We start from the raw sequence: 21,643 nt of genomic DNA, 5'->3' as shown, positions 1-21,643 counted from the left end.
CAGCCGTTTTAGATAACTGCACTACTTGTTGTTCTGCGCTTTGTACCGTCCTCTCGTGTTTGTTTCACTGCTGTGAGTTGCCTGATGCATGTTCCCCGCAGGACCACTTTAAAAGCGTCCCATTCTAGGCACCTAGTCGGTGTAGTGCCTGTGTTTTCAGCAAAGTAGTGTTGAATGGTGTCTGACTGCTCACGGTGGAACACTGGGTCCATCAGGCAGTCCTTGGGATCGGTGGTATGGGTGGCCGCCATACGAGTGATACGATATGCGTGTCGTGATCTGAAATGACCCTGCCTAAGTAGTCCGAGTGTCTGATGCGTGGAAGGAGAGACTGTGTGCACATGAAGCGGTCCAGACGGACTCTTAAGTTGTGAGGTATCGAGTGAAAGGAATATATTTTGGTGTGTCTCCATGCGTCCACTAGGGACCAGTGGGCAGCTCGGGCGCGGAATGCATCTGTGTGCGTGTGAGCTGGGCAGTGTTTGGTGGGAGGGCAGAATCTATCCAATTCGAGATCTAGGGAGCAATTATAATCCCCTCCTAGTATCCACGGGGAATGTGCGAATCCCGCAAAGGTGTTCGTCAGGGTCTCCCAATATGGTGTCTGATCTATATTAGGGGCGTAGCTGCTGCCTACGAGGTTGAGCTGCCCATCCAATAACCCTTCTAGTAGTGCGTAGCAGCCCTCGGGGTCCACACCTCTACCGGTCTCGCGAAAGGGCTCTCCAGGCCGAATCCAGATCAGCGCTCCTCTCGCGAATGCGGAGTAGGTTGTGGCGCAGAAAATGCTGCTGGGTAGATATTGTGATAATATTATCACTAAGGTCGCGCTCCTTTAACATGAAACACAATGTTTCTTCACAGGTTAAAGTTTCTTAATTGATTCAACGAGTACTTTATGCTTTTTTTCACATTCTTTCTTTATTTGATGCTCGAATTTTCTTCAAATCAATATTTTTCGGCAATTCATTTTAATCATGAATGAGAATAACGTTTCATTGTGCCCAATGCATTTCGGGTTATCACATTAACCCTTCATCAGGGGTTTGTCGGGACGCGTAATGGGTTTCCGGGTTTCTGAGAAACTGGCGCTTTGGAGGAAGGAGAGCGTGAACAAGAAATTAACAACTATGGGGTGGTGGTGCTTGCATGCGAGGGTGGTCCTTTGGTGGGTCTGTGAAGGATCAGTGTGCGTCATCTGGTCCCTGGCACTGTCGGAAAATTGTTACGTGTGTAGCGAGGGAGGACTGCAGTTGTGGAGGGGGTCTCGACCATCTGCTAATAGGGCTACCCTGTGTCTGTGTGTTGCGAGAGACTGAGGATAGTGTTTCCATGGTAGTCTCCGTGGTGTCACCCTGCGTGCTCCCTAACTTATGAGATCTGCTGTCTGGGGGGTGACTTGTAGTAGAGTGATTGAGTCTCCCTTAGATGATGCTTCGTCGCTATCTTCTTCACCCGCTGAGGAGAACCGGTGCCGAGCTCTGTCCATGTCCTCTGAGGGCGGACAGGCCTGTAATGCTGTCACGGCCCGTCAAGCGGCTCGGCGTTCCTGCATGATTTGCTCCAAATCCGGGGAGTCTAGTGCGGGGCTCCGTGCTATAGTGTTCTCGCTATTGCGCCCCTTGTTTGGGATGCGTTTCCTGGGTCGTGGCGCCCTGTTTCTCTGTCCTCGCATGGTTCCTGACCAGGGGTAGCTGCGGGCAGTGTAGGTCCGCCTAGTCCCTCGCCTCCTCCGTGCATGTAAAGAATAAAGCAGAGTCGTTGGAGATAATTCTGAGTCTGGCGGGAAATAACAGGGAATATTGAATGTTGTTTGCCCATAGCCACCGTTTCACTTCCAGGAAGAGCGATCTCTCCTGCTGCACCGCCCGTGCATAATCTGTAAAGACCATCACCTGTTTGTCCTCGACCCAGAGGGGGCCTGATAGTCTAGCAGCTCTGAGCACTGCATCCTGGTCTCTGAAGTGGAGGAATTTCGTTAGCATCAGTCGGGGGCACTCCGGGCTGGGGTCTTCGCGCCGGTACTCTGTGGACACGCTCAATGGAGAAGAAAGCCGACCAGTCGGCAGCTGGGGTAAAGGATTTCATCAATGCCTCCATGTTCCCCACCGGGTCTTGCTCTTCAATTACTTCCGGTAGCCCAAGCACCCGTATATTACAGCGCCTTGAGCGTTTCTCCAGGTCGACCATTCGTTCCTCCATTGTGGATAGGCGGGTCAGGACATCGCGGATTGTCTTTTGTTCGTCTTTTACTGCAGATTGCAAGTCCGCCATGATCTTTCCCCCTTCGTTGACCTTGTCTGCCAGCTTTCGGTGGTCGTCCTTGATGAGGCTGATGTTGGTCATTATAGTGCCAAGCCTCTCCTCCATAGATGCCCTGGAGAGTTAGATGGCTGCCAATACTCGGTCCAGTTTGTCCGATATGGACAGGTCGGGCGGGGTCGCTGTCAACTTGGTCCCCGTCTTAGGCTGTGGCATATTTTCCGGCGCCGTCTCTGGCACCGCGGTGGTTTGCGTGGCCCTAGGTTTCTCCATCGTGACTCCTGGAGTGCCTTGTCCCTCTCGGGTCCGTGTGTTGTCGTGCTGGGGCCTGGCGGACACTATGCAGGGACTTTTCTCCTCTGATGTGGGTTCTGGGTAAGCTCTGTCCCCCGTCTGCGCCGCTGGGCGAGGCGAGTGCTCCAGCTGTCCGATCTGGGGGTGTTTCTCTTTGACTGCGCTCTGTGGTGAGCACCGTGTGGGTCACTCAGTGGGGCACAGCCGTCGTGGGCGTTGGTACCTCCCTCCTTCCCCGTCCGCTGTCTTTGTTATTAGGTGACTTGTATAGCCGGAGGGGCCCAGATCGGTATGGCTCCCCAATGTCTTGTGGGGCTGATGGGGAGCGTATTGTGTCGCACTCTCTGTGGTCGGTTGGCTGGTGAGGGCTAAACACTGATCTGGGCTCCAAGCGTCCTATTAATCCGCCCTCTTGTCAAGTTGGGCCTCGGTGGTGGGGTACCACGCACACTCCCCGGTATCAGGCAGCCCCAGGGGGGGTTCCACACACCGTCTTGAAGGCTGCGTTGTCCACACCCAACCGGGCGCCATGTTGAAGTCAGGCAGCCTTGGTCTCAGTGGTGCCCTGGTGTCCGACTGCCCGGTAGGGGGAATCAACCCGGTGCCACCGGTCTACAGCTGCCCAGCTCGCTTCCTACTTGCGGTCTCGACCGGCTGTGGCAATCTGGTGCGTCTGTCCGTCACAGTCCGCTGTAGCTTATGAGGCAGGGGCTCGGTGACCCGCTCGGTGTGCGGGGGTTTTCTGCGGCGTCTTGTCCGTCAGGTGCTGCTATCAGGCACACGGGCTGCCCCAGTGCTTCACAGCCCGGTCGTCCTGGTCTCGAGAGTGGTGCCTCTGGACGTGTCTCGCTCAACGCACCCAGCCCCTCTGATGTTGGGCAAAGGCGCAGGCGGCCCCCATATTTCCGCCCAGCGCCGTGTCCCTTAACGGCTCTGCTCTCCTCTGTTCGTAGTCCCGGTCAGTTTTAGCAGGGGCCCAACGTCGCCGGATGCCCAGTGGGTTCTGATTGCTGAATTTCTATTTCTATGCTAGGGTCAACGGTGTAAAGCGTCTGAAATGTCTGCCCGCTGTGGAGCCTCAACAAGGCACGATCACCATCGTAGCCCGCTTGGCCCCCCCCAGCCCCCCAAGTGAGTGATGTTTGCCTTGTATGCATGCGCATCTACTGTATTGCTTATATATTTTAATCCATGTAACCCATTCAGATATGCAATGAATGCTCTATCACCTGCTGTGGCCATCTTTGCATGCATCTGTCCTATTTGACCACACACATTCAGAGATAGCCAATGTGGATGCGCTCGTTTCTACTGCAGCCATCTCTGAATGGGATTGTTCAAATACTCCCAACCCTTTGGTTTGAGCCAACTGTGCATCCGTGTGCATTTGCAGGAGGCCATGTTAATTTGGATGAAACGCATTTCGAGGAGGACTACCTCTGATAACACAGAGTGCAAAACAATATTAAAAATGAACAAAAAATGGACCAGAAAGCTTCTACGGGTCAATAAATGGAAGATGTGAGGAAATATCAGAGTGGCAGGTTAGCATATATCATTTTTTTAAATGAGCGGGATGGGGACATGCAGGGATGCAATGGGCTAATGAGGGGGATAGAAAGCAATAGGGAGGGAGAAAGAGGAATGGGGCTGAAGGAAGCAGCATGTGGGGAGAAAGCAAGAAAACTCTTGCACTCCTATGAAGTGTTCGACAAAAAGAAACAAGCATTGGCATAGCCAATAGGTCTCGCCTTTGGGACCTTATAAGTGTTTAGTTACCCCGGAACAATATCCTTGGTGCAACAACATCAAGTGTTGCATGGCTAAACGCTTATAAGGTCCCAAAGGCGAGACCTATTGGCTATGCCAATGCTTGTTTTTTGTATTGTATTTAGTTGGTTTTCTCCCAATGTTCAAAGATTGGAAGGAAAACACTTGTGATTGTCCGATAAGCTTGTATATTTATAAAGTGTCGTTTATGCGCACTGTGGTCCAATAGTTCCACACGTTGATTTAGATGCCAGTAGCCTGAGCCCTTCCATTTTGCCTTCTGTTTACCAACTGGCTGAATGGGTTTTCAACTAAGCAGGAAACACAGTAAATGTCTGAAACGCTGCCATGACATTAGACATTTACTGACCATGCATTCAGCTGTTAGAGAGATATTAGAGAAAAAAAATCCTTTTATAACTTTTGAACCATTTGACCTATCTGCACCAAATATGACATACTCTTTAATGTCCTCCAAAATATTTTCTCAAGTTTGGCACACACTGGTCAAGTTAGAGTTATTTTATCAAGGGTACGCAATTGAATTTCCATGGAACTGTTAATCTTGACCAAAGGAAACCAATAGTTAATATTTCATGCAGCATGCTGCATTAATGAAGCTAGGTTCATATAGACTGGATGATAACCACATTGAAACCAGAAATAGCAGTCAAGAGGCCACAATCTTGTGTCTAAAAACAATGTATCATCTATCTTCAAAATGCAGTTCCAAGATGGCCGGCTCCTGCCAATGGCTTTACCAGTGTGGTACAATTTTTTGAAAGGATTTGCCATTGGCAAAACCAGTAGCTGCAGTAGAGGGAAGAGAAATACTGGGAAAAGGAGAAACTTTTCAAACACTCACCCCCACTCACAGATCTGGGTTGAATCCATCATCATTCTTTAGCTCACTGTGCCACCCCAGTTCAGACACAGCTATATGCAAATCAGTTTTGACTCTGTGCCTCATGGGAACAGTCCAGCCCAAACTGCCAAGCCATGTCTTCCCTGGACCGGAAACAAGTATCCTGGGACCGTGTGACACGGACGGAGAGTCAGCCGGGAATGACAACCGGAAGTGGGGTATTTCGGGAAGAGACACCAGCGCCCTCCCGGAAGCGGTTGACTGTCTAGCTGTATTTCGTGACAGGCGTTCATGGACAGAGGTGGGACAATAAAAGCCTTCCCCCAACAGAGGACGGGCGGCGTGAGCAGGAAGCGGTATCCTGGAGTCCGGAGGAAGACGGAGAAACTGGAAGAGTGGAGCCCAGCTGTCCCGGCGGTGGTGGAGAGGAGCCCAGCTGTCCCGGCGGTGTAGGAGAGGAGCCCAGCTGTCCCGGCTGTGTAGGAGTGGGGCCCAGCTGTCCCAGCGGTGGAGGTGAGGAGCCCAGGTGTCCCGGCGGTGGAGGTGCGGAGCCTAGCGGTTTGAGAGGAGGAGCTGAGACAGGAGGGAGCAGGTTCGGCGGGGACCGATACCCAAGGGACAACCCTCCTCATATCTACAAGCCACACACACCCGGTGGCCCAAGGAAGGGGACAACCGCCCGGGTCCAGACGCCACAGCCCTGTGGACGGGCCGTGGCCCGAGGCAAGTACAGCTAAGGGATGCTTTCTGGTGGGGGTGGTGGGGTGGCGAGAATTAGCTCAAAACAAGGCACGTCGGCCCCTTTCCTTCACTAACCCTTCCCCCCCCCCCCCTTCCTTCACTACGTAAGGTGGCGGTAGCACCAGTATTGTTACAAGAGGACCGATGTGACTAATCCCGGCCCTATCTTTTTCTTTCTGTCCTTCCGAGGAGTCCCGAGGGGTCCCAACCGGAAGAAGACCTACCAGAGAACAACACAGAACACTCCCCCGGGGGAACATCCGATTATAATTTGTTGTTTCATCCACTCTTCTGTTAACCTTGATTTTGGCTAAAACAGTCTACTTAAGCCATTAAGAAAAGTAGTAAAGATACCTGAAACAAAGAGACCCCCAGACATCCCTCGACTCATTGTTAACCTCCCGGACCAACCTTACAGACCGGTTTCGGGCTAACAGCCCTCATCCGCCAGGCTAGCTTGAATCCAGTGGCAAAGTGAGCAAGGGACCCACGTCTGGGCATACCCTGCCAACTTAGGGCGAACAAAGCAAAAACAAAGAAATGATGGTCGGAGTGCTGAAACCCATGGCTGGACTGTTCCCATGAGGCACAGGGTCAAGACTGATTTGCATATGGCCATGTCTGAACTGGGGTGGCGTGGTGAACAAAATAACGATGGCTTAAACCCAGATCTGTGACTGGGGGTGAATGTTTTGCCAATGTGCAACATTCCATCCATCATCTTGTGTCTTTTGCTGTTCGCCCTATGTGGGAAGAGTATGCCCAGACGTGGGTCCCGTGCTCACTACGCCACTGGAGTCAAGCTATCCTGGTTGATGACGACTGATAGCCAGAAACCGGTCCTAGGATGCGTGATTTCGGTCCACGGAAGACATGGCTTGGCAGTTCGGGCTGGACTGTTCCCATGAGGCACAGGGTCAAGACTGATTTGCATATGGCCATGTCTGAACTGGGGTGGCGTGGTGAGCAAAATAACGATGGATTAAACCCAGATCTGTGATTGGGGGTGAATGTTTTGCCAATGTGCAACATTCCATCCATCATCTTGTGTGTTTTGAAGAAACATACCTGCCAACTTACAATTTATTGCCACCATGTGCGGGGGCAGGGCCAAGTGCTGAGAGCTACCTAAGAGGCACTCTAACCCTCCACAAGCCCCCCACTCCCAACTAAAAAAATAAAAACAAAAGGCCATTCAGGCTGTCGCCGACTTCCTGGGGTGTTTTCACACCTCTTAGTGGACATCGGCTGCTTACTGCTTCTGAAAACGAGCTGAAATTCCAGTTTAGAGTGGTTTTCAGCTCGTATTCCCTGCCATTGTGTGATGTCGACGACTCCACCAGTTGACTGGGTGAAGGGAGGCGAAATAGTGAGACATATGGTTGCACCGTGTGAGTTGGCAGGTCTGAAGAAAGGCGACAAGATTTACAAACCTGTGTTCAATAGTACTCTAAATCAAAAGGCAGTGGGGGGCAGCTGTGTGAATGGAGTCTTTCCATTCCACCAACTACAAAAAATAGTGCGCCGTAAGTGACCGAAATAAACTAAAGGAAACAACTACATGTAACATTGCCAGTAGCCATGGTAGTGAACTAAACACCAAAAGGCAAGACCCATAAAACCAATGGACCTATGAAAACCAAGGATTTACGAAGGGCAACCAAAATAACCAGTTAATAAAAACGATGGGTGTGCTTGCAGTCCATAGAGAAGATTACAGCAAACCTCAGACAGTGCATGTTCTGCCTAGAATAGACCTAACAAGCAAACCATCCAATCATGAGGAGCAGCCTGAACAAAGTACACTCTGTGGTCATGCATTCAGTTATACTTATGACAGACTACTGAAGTGGCATGTAGCAAGACCACAAATTGTATGCTTGATGTTTCTTAATTTTTAAGCACCATCTGTACTTTCACAATCTCTTGCATGAAGTGCCACTTGGATGTAACCATTATGGTTTGAAATCTGAATCCCAAACAGTGTTTTTCACCGAATGTTGCACAACATTGGGTCAAACCTTTATTCTTGCTGGATTTTAGTTGCATAACTGTAAAATAGAAGATGTTCCAGAATGTCATCAGTTCGTCACAATTCAATGTGATATTTATTCATTTGAACTGTGCAGTGTTCTGTGTACCTAATGCTATTTAATGTGCAGTGGGCATGAAGAGTTTTGCATTCTCTATATTAATTTTTAGCAAGGCCTTTTAACATTCATTTGAGTGTTAAAATGTTTTTTTTTATTTTCAGATTGAAAATGCTGCTGATGAGCCACGAGTTCTGTGCATTGTACAAGATACAACCAATCCTAAAACTGTGAATGAGCGGATCACCTTAAACCTACCAGCTTCCACCTCCTTAAAGCAGCTTTTTAAGGATGTGTCTTGCAAAGCACGATATGTTAATGGAACTTTTTCTTTGACTTGGGGAAATGGAGCCAGTGCTGCTGACATGGTAAATGCTCATGGTTAGCTCATCAATTAAATGTTTTAAAGCGGATGTAGACCGTGGATTTGAAACCTTAATTTTTCATTAGTAGTTTTGACTGTTGCAGGAATTTAGCTTTTTCTCCTTACTCTATTCTACCTATAAATTAAAAATGTGTGTGTTTTCACCCAATTGCTTTTTTTCCACTCGACCTTTAATTGTGAATGTATTTGGACAGCCTAGTGTAATCTTTTCTGTCTTCTCTCTCTATGCTCCTTATTTACATGTGAAAGGCTTAGTAATGTTCCTAGAAATTACGTAACATGTACCCACAGCTATATCCTCTCTATAGCTAATACTAGAAGGCCTGTAGTCGATATCTGATTTGCTTTCCCAGACATGAATTTCTGTTTTTTCGTGTTACAGGCAATCCAGAAATTCCTAAAGGCTGCTATCTAGTTATTGCTTGATGCAAAAAAAGTATTTGACAAAGTAAGTTGGTGGTTTTTAGGGCATCTTGGGTATACCCCCCAGATTTTGAGAAAGGGTACTTTGGGATACAAGAAAGCCATGGTGTTCATCAGAATCAATGGCAATTCCTCACTACCTTTTGAAATACAAAGAGGTACTACAAGTGGTTGTCCTCTAAACCCGTTGCTGTGAACCCTCTATTAAACTGCTGAAGGCGAAGTACTACTGGATAATGCGTGATACAGATTAAATTAAAAATGCATCGAGGTGCTCAGACCATCACCTTTATTGAAGGGAGCCTCTGGTAGGTCTACAGACTGATGTCTAGATGGACCCTGAGCTCAATTACTCAATCCATCTCATTATGCAAACATGTTTCTGCACTTAACTATTGCCTTAATCGGTCACAGGCATTCATCAGGGCCATGGATCCCTTAATGACTGACCTATTCACCATTATGACCAGTGAATGATAATCCTACCTTGTTATAGTTTATACCTAAAAATATATATGACTGTATTATAGATAATAGTCCAGAAGCAAATGGTCTACCAATAATTCATGCATGCAGAGACGAAGTGACTCGCATGTAGCACTCGTGAGAATACACAACACACCACACAACAAACACGTCATGTGAGGCATTATACATGCAAATAAACATCAAACTTTCTTACCTTAACTTATGGTGTACTAAACAACCTGGTCCTTGGTGGAGACGATGTCCTATGTAGTCACGCACTTGTCAGAATGGAATAAACTACTTATCATAATAACACCTCTGCTGAGAGGTCCTACTCTTTATGCCATCTGTGGTATTGTGAAAAAAGGAAGGTTGTCATTCATATCTCCTGTGTCCCGTTTATGCTCCCACCAGCCCACGAACAAGTTCGCGTAACTGGGGGCGAAGCAGGTGCCCATGGCCGTACCAGACATCTGTCTGTACAGCGGAGTGTGAAAAAGAACATTTTTATGAGACAAACAAAATTTTGCAGAACCATGACACTGTGCTATGTTAACGTCAAAGGACGTTTGTCCAAAAAATACTTCATGGCTACCAAGCCATCTTCATGTTTTATTGAAGTGTACAGACTGGTGATATCAAAAACCAACATAGTGTATCCTTCTACCCATTTCAAGGAGGATAATTTCCAAGCAAGTCTGTTCTATCTCTAATGTACAATTCTAAGACCTTTACATGAGGTAAAAGGAAGAAATTGACATAGATAGATAAATGCTCTGTAAGGCTCCCCTGCGATGCCACAATAGGTCTCCCTGGCGGTGCCTCCTTGTTTTTATGCACCTTAGGCACAACAATAAAAACAGCAGCCAGTTCCCAGCACAGAGGAATCATAATTGGAGACCAGAGCATTTTCCTGGGGCCCACCGGAGGGCTAAATCAATTAACAAGTACATTGGTGGTTTTCAGTGATGGCATTCACACAGACCCCACCGAAGGGTATAATTATGGACTACAACACCCAGCATACCACGCACTGGAGGGTGGTTGTTATAAAAGGGAAAACAAAGTTGTAATCCGCCCCGTGAAATGACTTTCCCCCACCCCTTTGATTAAGATGCAGGAGCATTGAAACGCGTCCGGGATTGTAAAATGAAAGGGGAAAATGAGCCGATTTCGAAAATAAAGGTTTGAACCTTTTCTCTGTGGAGTCGCGATCTTTGAGTCCAAAGGCACTTTTGGGAAATATATATATATATATTTTTTTTCACTGAAAAAAAACATAGGTTTCAGGCCTGATCTAGTTAGGAATTAGCATTTAAAATACCTAGAAATTCACAGAAAAAAACATAGGTTTTAGGGGTGTTATAGTTAGCTGGACATTTCACTCGTACAAATACATATTTAAATAACGAACCAAACCACATTCACTGGATGATGTCATCAGGGATGTCATCAGTGATGTCACTGACCATGTCATGAATGATGTAATATGTGACATAATCAGCAGTGGATTGCGGGCGCGCTAGATATAGTTAGTACAACTAACTATATCGGAGGAATTTGAATGGTTTTGCCGATCTTTGAAAAATAAATAATAATTTTTTGGCCTTGGGGGTCCTTGTGGGGCCCCCTGAACAGGCCTAGGGGGTCAGGGTGTTTCTAGCCTGCCCCCTTTTCACGTTTTGCGTGTTTGTTTTATAGGATGGCTGCCAACACTTCCTGATTTGGAGTGTTGACAGCCAATTAGAATACAGCTCGTGCACAGCAGGGCACGCTAAAGGTGCGCGCTTTTTTTTTTTTTTGATCGGCCGGATCCACGCATCCTGCGCGGATTTTGCCGATCTATTTAAACAAAGAAAATAATTTTTTGTCTAGGGGGGCAGGGGGGTTCCTTGTGGGACCCCCTGAACAGGCCTAGGGGGTCAGGATGTTTCTACCCTGCACGTTTGGCACAAGATGGTTGCCAACACTTCCTGATTTGGAGTGTTGACAGCCAATTAGAATACAGCTTGTGCGGATCCTGCGCGGCCATAGATATATAAATACTTTTAAATGCCATTTTCTCAGGAACTACTGAACGGATTTACACCATTCAAGCAAAAGGCATGAGTCTGAACTGAGGACTACCTCTTTGCCAAATTTGGTGTAAATCCGTTAAGCAGTTCGAGCTGTAGGTGCATCAAAAGGTCCTATGTAAAATTTCATGGGGAAAACCCGTTTGGGACCCCCCTTTTTTCTCGGCCCCCGCATGACTAATCACCCCGAGACTTTCAGGATAGGAGCGGACCAGAACTGATAATTAGTTTTGAAAGATTCGTCAACCGGCGCTAAAGTTATTCCAAATAGAATGTTGTGGATTTCCTATGGAAAAGAAGTCCTAACTATATCTACCTACTGGCGACCACCAGTAGGATATAGATAGATATATATATATATATATATATATATATATATTTCACAGAAAAAACCATAGGTTTGAGACCATATATAATTAGGTATTTGCATTTACAAAACCTTGAAAATTCAATGAAAAAACCATAGGTTTGAGACCATATATAGTTAGTTGCACTAACTATATATTTCGCGCACCCGCAATCCACTGCTGATGATGTCACATATTACATCATTCATGACATGGTCAGTGACATCACTGATGACATCACTGATGACATCTCAAATGACATCACTGATGACATCACTGATGACATCATCCAGTGACTGTGTGTTTCTGTAAAGTTTAAATATGTTTGACATATTGAAGAATGAGTGGATGTATAAGTGTCTGGATGAAGGATTTAGTAGGTGCGTGACTGACTGTATGAGTGAGTGAATAAATGTGTCGTACTAAATGCATGGGTTAGTGACTAAACTGTCTGAATGTGTGCATCAGTATGTCTGTTGTGATGTAAACTGCTGCATGTGTTGATCATTAGCTATACGAGAGGCTATATGTGTTATTGATTGGTTGCCCAAGTATTTGTATGGGAGATTGAGTTTGTGTGGGGGTGGCTGGGAGTTGTGTGACTGTGCATAGATGTGTGAGCAGTTGATTCACTAGGTGTATGAGTTCAAGAGTGCATGTGGAAACAGCTACATGGGCGGTTGACTGTGTGCATGAGTGTATTGATGAGTGAATGGATATCTCAATGCTACATGTCATAGTAAGTACATATGTAAAACACAGTACATGTGAGAGTTGGCATATATAAATAACTGTGCATGAGAGCCAGTGAATGTGTGAGTGGCTGTATGGATCATTGTGAACTTGTATCAGGGATTGTATAAGAGAGTAAATATGTGTTAGTATATGTTTGAATAAGTAAGGTGTGTATAACTGTATAGTTGAGGAAATGGAGGTGAGATTGATTCTTTGCATGACTGAATAGGTGTGTGAGTAACTCCATGGATGAGTGACAGTGTGTGAGTGTCTGTATACACTGAGTGTATCTAAGGTTATATTAGAGTCTGAAGAGGTTCATCGTATTAGCACATGAATTATGTTATCAGTGATGTGATCAATGATGTCATTTGAGATGTCATTTGAGATGTCATTTGAGATGTCATTTGAGATGTCATTTGAGATGTCATCAGTGATGTCATCAGTGATGTCATCAGTGATCTCATTTGAGATGTCATCAGTGATGTCACTGACCATGTCATGAATGATGTAATATGTGACCTCATCAGCAGTGGATTGCGGGTGCGCGAAATATATAGTTAGTGCAACTAACTATATATGGAATTTCATTGGTTTTGTATGATTAAAATATTCACCTAACTATATATGGTCTCAAACCTATGGTTTTTTTCTGTGAATTTCAAAGGTTTTTTGAATGCTAATTCCTAACTATATAAGGCCTGAAACCTATGGTTTTTTCAGTGAATTTGCAAGGTTTTTTAAATGCTAATTCTATTAGCGGATAACGTTTTTATATATTCAAACGTTTTTTTAATGCTAATTCCTAACTATATAAGGCCTGAAACCTATGGTTTTTTCAGTGAATTTCAAAGGTTTTTTTAAATGCTAATTCCTAACTATATAAGGCCTGAAACCTATGTTTTTTTTTAGTGAATTCGCAAGGATTTTTAAATACTAATTCTTAACTATATAAGGCCTGAAACCTATGGTTTTTTCAGTAAATTTCAAAGGTTTTTTAAATGCTAATTCCTAACAACATAAGGCCTGAAACCTATGTTTTTTTCTTTGAATTTCAAAGGTTTGTTAAATGCTAATTCCATTAGCGGATAACGTTTAAATGTATTAATATCCTAGTGGGACCACCTGAGCAGCCCTAAGGGGTCAGGGTGTTTCTACCCTGCCCCCTTTTGTGTTCTACACGTTTTTTTTTCTGCTTTCTTGTGCCTCAGTCTACTAAGACCCAAGATGGATGCCAACACCTCCTGGTTAGAAGTGTTGACAGCCAATGAGCATGCAGCTTTCTCGGGAAGGCATGCTGATTGGCTGTCACTGTCTGTCAACACTAGCACAAGATAGATGCCAACACCTCCTGGTTAGAAGTGTTGACAGCCAATGAGCATGCAGCTTTCTCGGGAAGGCATGCTGATTTGCTGCCACTGTCAGTCAACACTCAAAACCAGGAAGTGTTGGCAGCCATCTTGTGCCTTGTTAGAACCAAGGCACAAGAAAGCAGTGAAACAAAGGTGTGAAACTCGCAAAGGGGCCAGAGTAGAATCACCCTGACCCCCTAGGCCTGCTCAGGGGGTCCCACAAAGACACCAAAGGCAAAAATCGGGGTACGCGTACCGTGCGCGTACAGTGCGCGTACCCCGCGACTTTAAAAAAGAAAAATATATATATTTTTGCCTTCGGGGTCCTTGTGGGACCCCCTGAGCAGGTCTAGGGGGTCAGGGTGCTTCTACCCTGCCCCCTTTTTGAGTTCTACACGTTTGTTTTTCTGCTTTCCTGTGCCTCAGTCTACCGAGGCACAAGATGGCTGTCAACAGTTTCTGTTTTGGAGTGTTGACAGACATTGGCAGCCAATCAGCATGCAGCTCGTGCGCTTGAGGTACGCTTACCGTACGTGTACCGTAAGCGCACCGGTAAGCTCACGGGTAAGCTGATATAGATATATATATTTTTTTTAACCTTAATTTCTCAAAATCCACTGGACCGCATATCTTGAGACCTAGCAAAGGCACATCGGGCTAACAGTCCCTACAATTTTGCCAAGTTTGGTGGAAATCCATTCAGCCGTTCGGGCTAAAAGTGAGTCCAACCGCCCTATGGAAAATTGCATGGGGAAAACACGTTTTGGGACCCCCCTTTTTTCTCGGCCCCCGCTTGACGATTCCCCCCCAAACTTCCAGGGAAGGACCGGAGAGTAAATGTGCCATTTTCAGGAAAATTTCAGCCAATTCTGTCCATCAACGCCAAAGTTATTCAACATAGAATTTTGAAAAATCCCATAGGAAAAAAATCCTAACTATATATACCTACTGGCGACTGCCAGTAGGTAATATATATATATATATATATATATATATATATATATATATATATATATATATATATATATATATATATATATATATATATATATAAAATTTCTATGGCAAAATGAAACCCCTCATTTTGTTCCTTTTCAAATTAAATGTATTAAGTGTCACCACTTTATTCCAATCAAGATGACTTCAGGTGTGCCATACTTTTGTCATAAGTAAGACTGTTAGCGTTCTAGTTGTTCTTTAGAACACTCTGGGACATTCTGTCATTGGGCTATAGTTGGGCTACATCTGGCTGATATTTGGGCTACATTTGGGCTCTTTTGTCTCTGGTGGCCATCTTGGGAGACTGCATATCAGAATTGTTTTAATGAAATATAAGAGGATTTGAGAAGTCACTCAAAATGTGCCCTAATTTTTCTTTCTTCGGCACTAATCATAATTTCGATGGCAAAATGAACCCCCTCATTTTGTTCCTTTGCAAATTAAATGTTTTAAGTGTTAACACTTTATTCCAATCAAGATGACTTCAGGTGTGCCATACTTTTGTCATAAGTAAGACTGTTAGCACTCTAGTTGTTCTTTAGAACACTCTGGGACATTCTGTCATTGGGCTATAGTTGGGCTACATCTGGCTGATATTTGGGCTACATTTGATTTTTTTTGTCTCTGGTGGCCATCTTTGGGCTACATTTGGGCTCTAACATATATATAGCCCAATGTAGCCCAATATATATTTTTTCAAAGTTAATTTTCGTGAAACCACTGGAGCATATATCTTGAGACATAGCAAAGGCACATCGGGCTAACAGTCCCTACAATTTTGCCAAGTTTGGTGGAAATCCATTCAGCCGTTCGGGCTAAAAGTGAGTCCAACGGCCCTATGGAAAATTGCATGGGGAAAACACGTTTTGGGACCCCCCTTTTTTCTCGACCCCCTCTTGACGAATCCCCCCCAAACTTTCAGGGAAGGACCGGAGAGTAAATGTGCCATTTTTAGGAAAATTTCAGCCAATTCCGTCCATCAACGCCAAAGTTATTCAACATAGAATTTTGAAAAATCCCATAGGAAAAAAATCCTAACTATATATACCTGCTGGCGACCGCCAGTAGGTTATATATATATATATATATATATATATATATATATCCACACAAGGATTCATTTCAAGACGTCAGGAGTTACATTTATTTGGAGTTATTTGTGACAGGTGCTTCATTGCTGCCAGGCAGTATTGTTATATGTGCTCTTGCTATCCTTATTTATTTTGGGTCACAAGCTAGGGAATTTTATAATTTTTATCTGGTTTATTTCATGTTTGCTGTTGTCAATTTCAAAACACTTTATTCGGTTTTAAGTTTAAAACCATAAAATATACATAATTAAAACAGTTCAGCAGGAATATGCCAAGCTTGTAAATCCTCCCAAAATTATTTCACACAAGGCTCGGCACGAGTTATACAGATTATTACAATGTACGAGATTCTTCAGGGTACACACAACACACACACACATTTTTTAAAAAACAGATGCGTCAATATATAATCAATTTAATCTGAAAGACTATTTCTAATCCTAACGACTGCTTTTAAAAATCCTACCACAAATAAAATACATTCTGGGTGAAGCAGCTGTAGATAAAGGGGAGCGGGCGGACTTGGGAAAATTTCAGTTTTTTTAAAAGAGGAAATAAAAAATATCGGCGAGGTCCTGCATAAAAATTACAGAAAAACACAAAGTGGAGCAAGTCCTGCGGAGACTTATGGTCGCAGCCGCATGGTGCTAACACTTGGCCTCTGTGACTACCTTTTGGTACTGCTAATAACAAATGTAGATAGTCTAGCCGGAATCATGTCAATAAAAAACGTTCATGGGTAGAAATAGAGTACGTAAGATATGGCTCGATACCCATGACAGTTTTCAACAGTAAATGACTACGGACACTTTTTTTGCCTAGTTCTTGATCTACTCATAGACCTTTAGTAAGAGAAAATAATTCTTTATAAAGGCAACATCTTGTTTAATAATCCGGTCAGATTCATAAAAGAGATCCGGCCGCCCCAGCTCCTCACAACAATTTTTTATGTACCTTACCCATGGGATGCATAATCTCAATCATCAATCAATCAATCATAGCATTTATATAGCGCACTACTCACCCGGAGGGTCTCAAGGCGCTGGGGGGGGGGGGGTGGGGTCCGCTACTGCTCGAACAGCCAGGTCTTGAGCTGCTTCCTGAAGGCGAGGTGGTCCTGGGTCAGGCGGAGGTGGGTCGGAAGGGAGTTCCAAGTCTTGGCAGCCAGGTAGGAGAAGGACCTTCCTCCTGTGGTGGCTCTTCGGATGCGGGGGACGGTGGCGAGGGCGTGGCTGGTTGATCGAAGCTGGCGATTGGGAGCGTAGAAGTTGAGGCGGCTGTTGAGGTATCCTGGTCCTTGGTTGTGTAGGGCTTTGTGTGCGTGGGTGAGGAGCCGGAAGGTGATTCTCTTGTTGACCGGGAGCCAGTGCAGGTCTCTCAGGTGTCCAGAGATGTGGCTGCGGCGGGGGATGTCCAGGATGAGTCGTGCTGAGGTGTTCTGGATCCGCTGGAGTCTTTTCTGGAGTTTGGCGGTGGTTCCAGCGTAGAGGGAGTTGCCGTAGTCCAGACGGCTGGTGACGAGGGCCTGGGTGACCGTCTTCCTGGTCTCGGTGGGGATCCATCGGAAGATCTTTCGTAGCATGCGCAGGATGTTGAAGCATGACGAGGAGACTGCGTTGTCTTGTCTGGTCATGGAGAGGGAGGAGTCCAGGATGAAGCCCAGGTTGCGTGCGTGGTCTGTTGGTTTGGGTGCGTTGCCCAGGGCGGGGGGCCACCAGGAGTCGTCCCAGGCGGAGGGTGAGGATCCCAGGATGAGGACTTCCGTCTTGTCCGAGTTCAGTTTCAGGCGGCTTTTCGACATCCATTTGGCTACGTCTGTCATCCCTTCGTGCAGGTTGGCTCTGGCGGTGGCGGGGTCGTTAGTGAGGGAGAGGATCAGCTGGGTGTCGTCGGCGTAGGAGATGATGTTCAGGTTGTGTTGGCGTGCGATGGCTGCGAGGGGGCTCATGTAGACGTTGAAGAGTGTTGGGCTGAGCGAGGAGCCTTGAGGAACGCCGCAGATGACTTCGGTGGCTTCCGATCTGAACGGGGGGAGGCGGACTCTCAGTGTCCTTCCGGCAAGGAAGGAGGTGATCCACTCCAGTGCCTGATCTAAATTCATTATTTCAGAGAGAATCTGATGGGTAAGAACCAACTCCTTGTTTAACCAGTAGTTTAGCCAAAAAAGTAGGGGACGTAGGGCCAATACATTACTTAAAACTTGCACTCCCAATTCCTCATGTACCACCGCATTTGAAGTACTGTTAGGCATCGCTAATAAACACTTTAAAAATACATTCTCCACTGTTTGGAGTGCACCCAAGGCATCATAGCCCGAAATTTCACTGCCGTAGCTAGCTATCGCTTCACTTTTGCCTGATACAATTTCAGCAGTGCCGCCACTGGCCGCTTACCCATTTTAGAGGCAAAATTAAATATGGCAGTATTTGCCCTGGTAACCTCCCCCCTTTTTCTCTGGAGGAGTGGGCCCCATTTAAGGGTGTCGTCAAACACCCCCAAATAACAAAAGGATCGAGTTATTGGGACCATTTCATTACCCACTCTGAAAGGATACTGAGCCTTGGGACGGGTGCCGACCTGCATAATAAAAGATTTTGCATTATTAATGTTCAGGTCCCGCTCTGCCATAAAACGCTGAAAAACCTCTAGTAGGATCTGTAAACCCCTAGCTGTTCTCGCAATAAGAACAGCGTCATCGGCGTAAAGCAAAACTGGCAAACCCCGTTTCTCTACACGGGGAAAATCAGTCCCGGTGTTAACAAGATATTTCTCCAGGTCCTTAATATACAAATTAAAGAGAAAGGGGGCCAGGATACATCCCTGGTGCACCCCTCTCTTGATGTTAAATTTGCTGGATACCTGGAGATCCTGGGCATATCTAATATTCTCCATGGTATTACAGTGGAGGTCTTCCAAAAAATTAACCAGGTTTTCCTCTACCTCGATGGCCCTCATGGCCCTCCACAGCTTCCCCCGATTAACACAATCAAAAGCTGAGGAGAGGTCCTTGAAGGCCATGTAGATTGTACCCTGACGCGCCATCGTATACTTTCCTGTGATTAAATAGAGGTTTAAACACCGGGCTAAAGTGGAGTGACAGGGCGAAAGCCATACTGTGTGTCTGCCGTGATCTTATTTTTTTGGGCCCACACTGAAAGTCTTTCCAATATTACCCCACCTACCACTTTCACCACTGAATCCAGAAGAGAGATCGATCTGTAGCATGTAGTGCAATTACGATCTCCCTTCTTGAAAACTGGGATGATCATGGATACTCCCCAAGATTCTGTGCATCCGGTCCTGGCCGCAGCATTAATTACTGCTTGCAGAACCGGGGCCCACAGGCTGGGGTTGGATTTGTATAGGTCCGGGGTAATGCCATCCGGCCCAGGCGCTTTATTACATGTAAGGCCTGCAATACCCTTTTCCACCTCGGCTAGCTCAAATATTAATATAGTCTCAATATAATCTCCAATTGGCCCAGACTGGGCCCCACCTGTCAGCATGGTAGTTTGTTCGAGGGGGTACAGGAGAAACCCTGTGCTGCAAACCATTTCCCTCACCCTCCATGTTGGCAGGAAGTCAATCGCAGTCGTCCAATCTGGATAAGGCTGTGAATCTATTTGAAAGTTCCGGCCCTGTGGTATTTGGGCACAGTTGACCCCTTGTTGGATGTAGAGCTTCCCCTCTCCCATTAGATGATAATCTATGTGATCTATGAGCCCGCCCACCACCATCTATAGCCCTATCTGGGGAATCTTTATAGAAATAACCAAGGGGAAGCACCCAAATTCCTGAGTCGCCAAGGGGTACTTCCGAGTAGGCATCCCTAATGATACATTCCACAACAGAGGGGCTGTTAAAATTTACAACACAATCGCCCACCCCCTGTTTCTGGACTTCCCTATCCAGTCAACACAGCCATGATTATATTTCGTTCTATAATAGGTGTCATGGAAGTATTATTGGATAACCAGTGAGTTGCCTTGTTTTTTAGCTGCGTACAGTTCTCTCTAGATCCCGCAGATAGGGGTGGCACATTACACAAGACTATCACCAAGGGGGTCAATTGTGGAGGTAAATGGATAACTTCATAATTACTATGTCTGTTTTTGCTCAGCGCGAGCTGATCCCGCTTTGACTGAGTTAAATCAGACTGAAACTGGCTTGGTGCATGAACCTCTGTGACATAATTTAGCCCCGCAAGTTTTAAACTGCTCTTAATGGGCCATTAGGAATCGTATCCCTGCTAACTATACTATCGGGTTGGTCTCTATTTATAGGGCAGTATTGGTTCACTGGACCCTTCGTGTGTGGGAGACTGGGATTTACTGGGTCCCTTGTAGGCATAATGGGCGGTTTGTTCTGTTCCAGTAATAGGTTCTCCATAACTTTCAACTTTTCCCATACTGGGGCCAGCTTGTCATCCATTAAACTGCCCAGGGCTTTTATTAAAGCCTCCTGAAGTTGCTGCAGTGCAGAATTCCCCAGTGAGAGAGATGATTGAGGGTTCTTCGATCCAAGTTTGGAGGGTCTGTTTGATTTGTCTTTTTTTGCGGGACCCCCAATGGGCTTTGATTTCCTTTTAACCCCCCCTGTTATGTTACTTGTTGTGTTACTTAGACCTCTGCACTCCTCGGATCTATCCTTAGAACTTAATGTTTCTGATGATATATCGAGAGATCGCCAGGCTGCCGATTCCACCGTTAGTTGCACATTGCTTGCCTTGGATACAATGGTTACAACAGGGGAAAGCACAGGGGGATTTACTTCTGGGAGGGATATGTCTTGAGGATTCCCAGGCTCCGTCCCGGCACGTGATGACTAGGAGCCATCAAGTACCTCTATAGCAGCCTCATTTACTTTATTTTTATCACCAGGCAAGAAAGAGACACCCATAGAGGGTGATCTAGATAACCGTCTGTTTACCAGTTTTATTTCTTTATCAAGCGCAGAGGCCGCTCTCTGCAGATAGGCGTCCATCGTAGAAATGGTCGCCCTTGTTACATATTTAAGGCTATCCGCCTTCTGTGGGATCTTCCACCTCCCCATATTGTGCTCCCTGACCTCAGCAAAGCCAATATATTGTAAAAAAAAAAAAGCTCTCACTCTAGATGCGCGAAATCAATGGACTTTGTTTAAGTAACAATCAGGGTATAGGATCAACAAGGCAATGGCCCTAATCACCCTCTAAGTGAACTATGATCTTAAAATACCACTAATTCGCCTTGTAGGCACAGCCATATGAATGCGAATAAAGTACACAAAACCAATATAACAAAACAGATAAAAAGGAGAAGTCAAAGTCCAAAGTGGGCTAAATAAGAATATGAGTCTCAGTGAATTAATGACCTGCAAAGAGAGTGGGCCCAGCCCGGCCTCTTCTGCTCCTGACTGCCACAGACGGCCCGCCCTTTGCCATGGCTTAGCCCGGTGCCGCCCGCGCGCGGCGGAAAACGCTAGTTGATTATATCCGTCCCCGGTGATCAGCTCCAGGTGAGAGAGGGAAGGGCGGCAGTCTGCTCTCGGCCCCGCGGCAGGATGGTCACTGTAAGCGGCATTAGTTGTTGGCCCCCCGCACTGGCTCTGCTCTCCTGGCACCAGCGATGCGTCTCCCGCGAAGCGGGAGGCGCAAGACGTTTTGAAAGCCCCCGGTGATCAGTTCCAGGTGAGTGGGGGAGGGGCGGCAGTCCGCTCTCTGCCCCGCGGCAGGATGGTCACTGTAGGCGCTGTTAGTTGTTGGCCC

At 46.1% G+C, this 21,643-nt stretch overlaps 1 protein-coding gene across 4 annotated transcripts in view; it reads left to right on the top strand.

The window, feature by feature from the left end:
- The window catches only part of USP47 (ubiquitin specific peptidase 47), a 1,403,284-nt gene that overhangs the window by 112,775 nt on the left and 1,268,866 nt on the right, over positions 1-21,643 (top strand). For all 4 annotated transcript variants that reach the window (XM_078680933.1, XM_078680934.1, XM_078680932.1 and 1 more), the window contains one exon: positions 8,187-8,390. In XM_078680933.1, the coding sequence (XP_078537059.1) occupies positions 8,187-8,390 (204 nt within the window). The remainder of the gene's footprint in view (positions 1-8,186; positions 8,391-21,643) is intronic.

This window comes from Lissotriton helveticus, chromosome 3_1 (assembly GCF_964261635.1).
Source record: "Lissotriton helveticus chromosome 3_1, aLisHel1.1, whole genome shotgun sequence".
NCBI lineage: Eukaryota > Metazoa > Chordata > Amphibia > Caudata > Salamandridae > Lissotriton > Lissotriton helveticus.
Note: the sequence above shows the minus strand (reverse complement) of the source record. Positions and strands in the feature narration are given on the sequence as shown.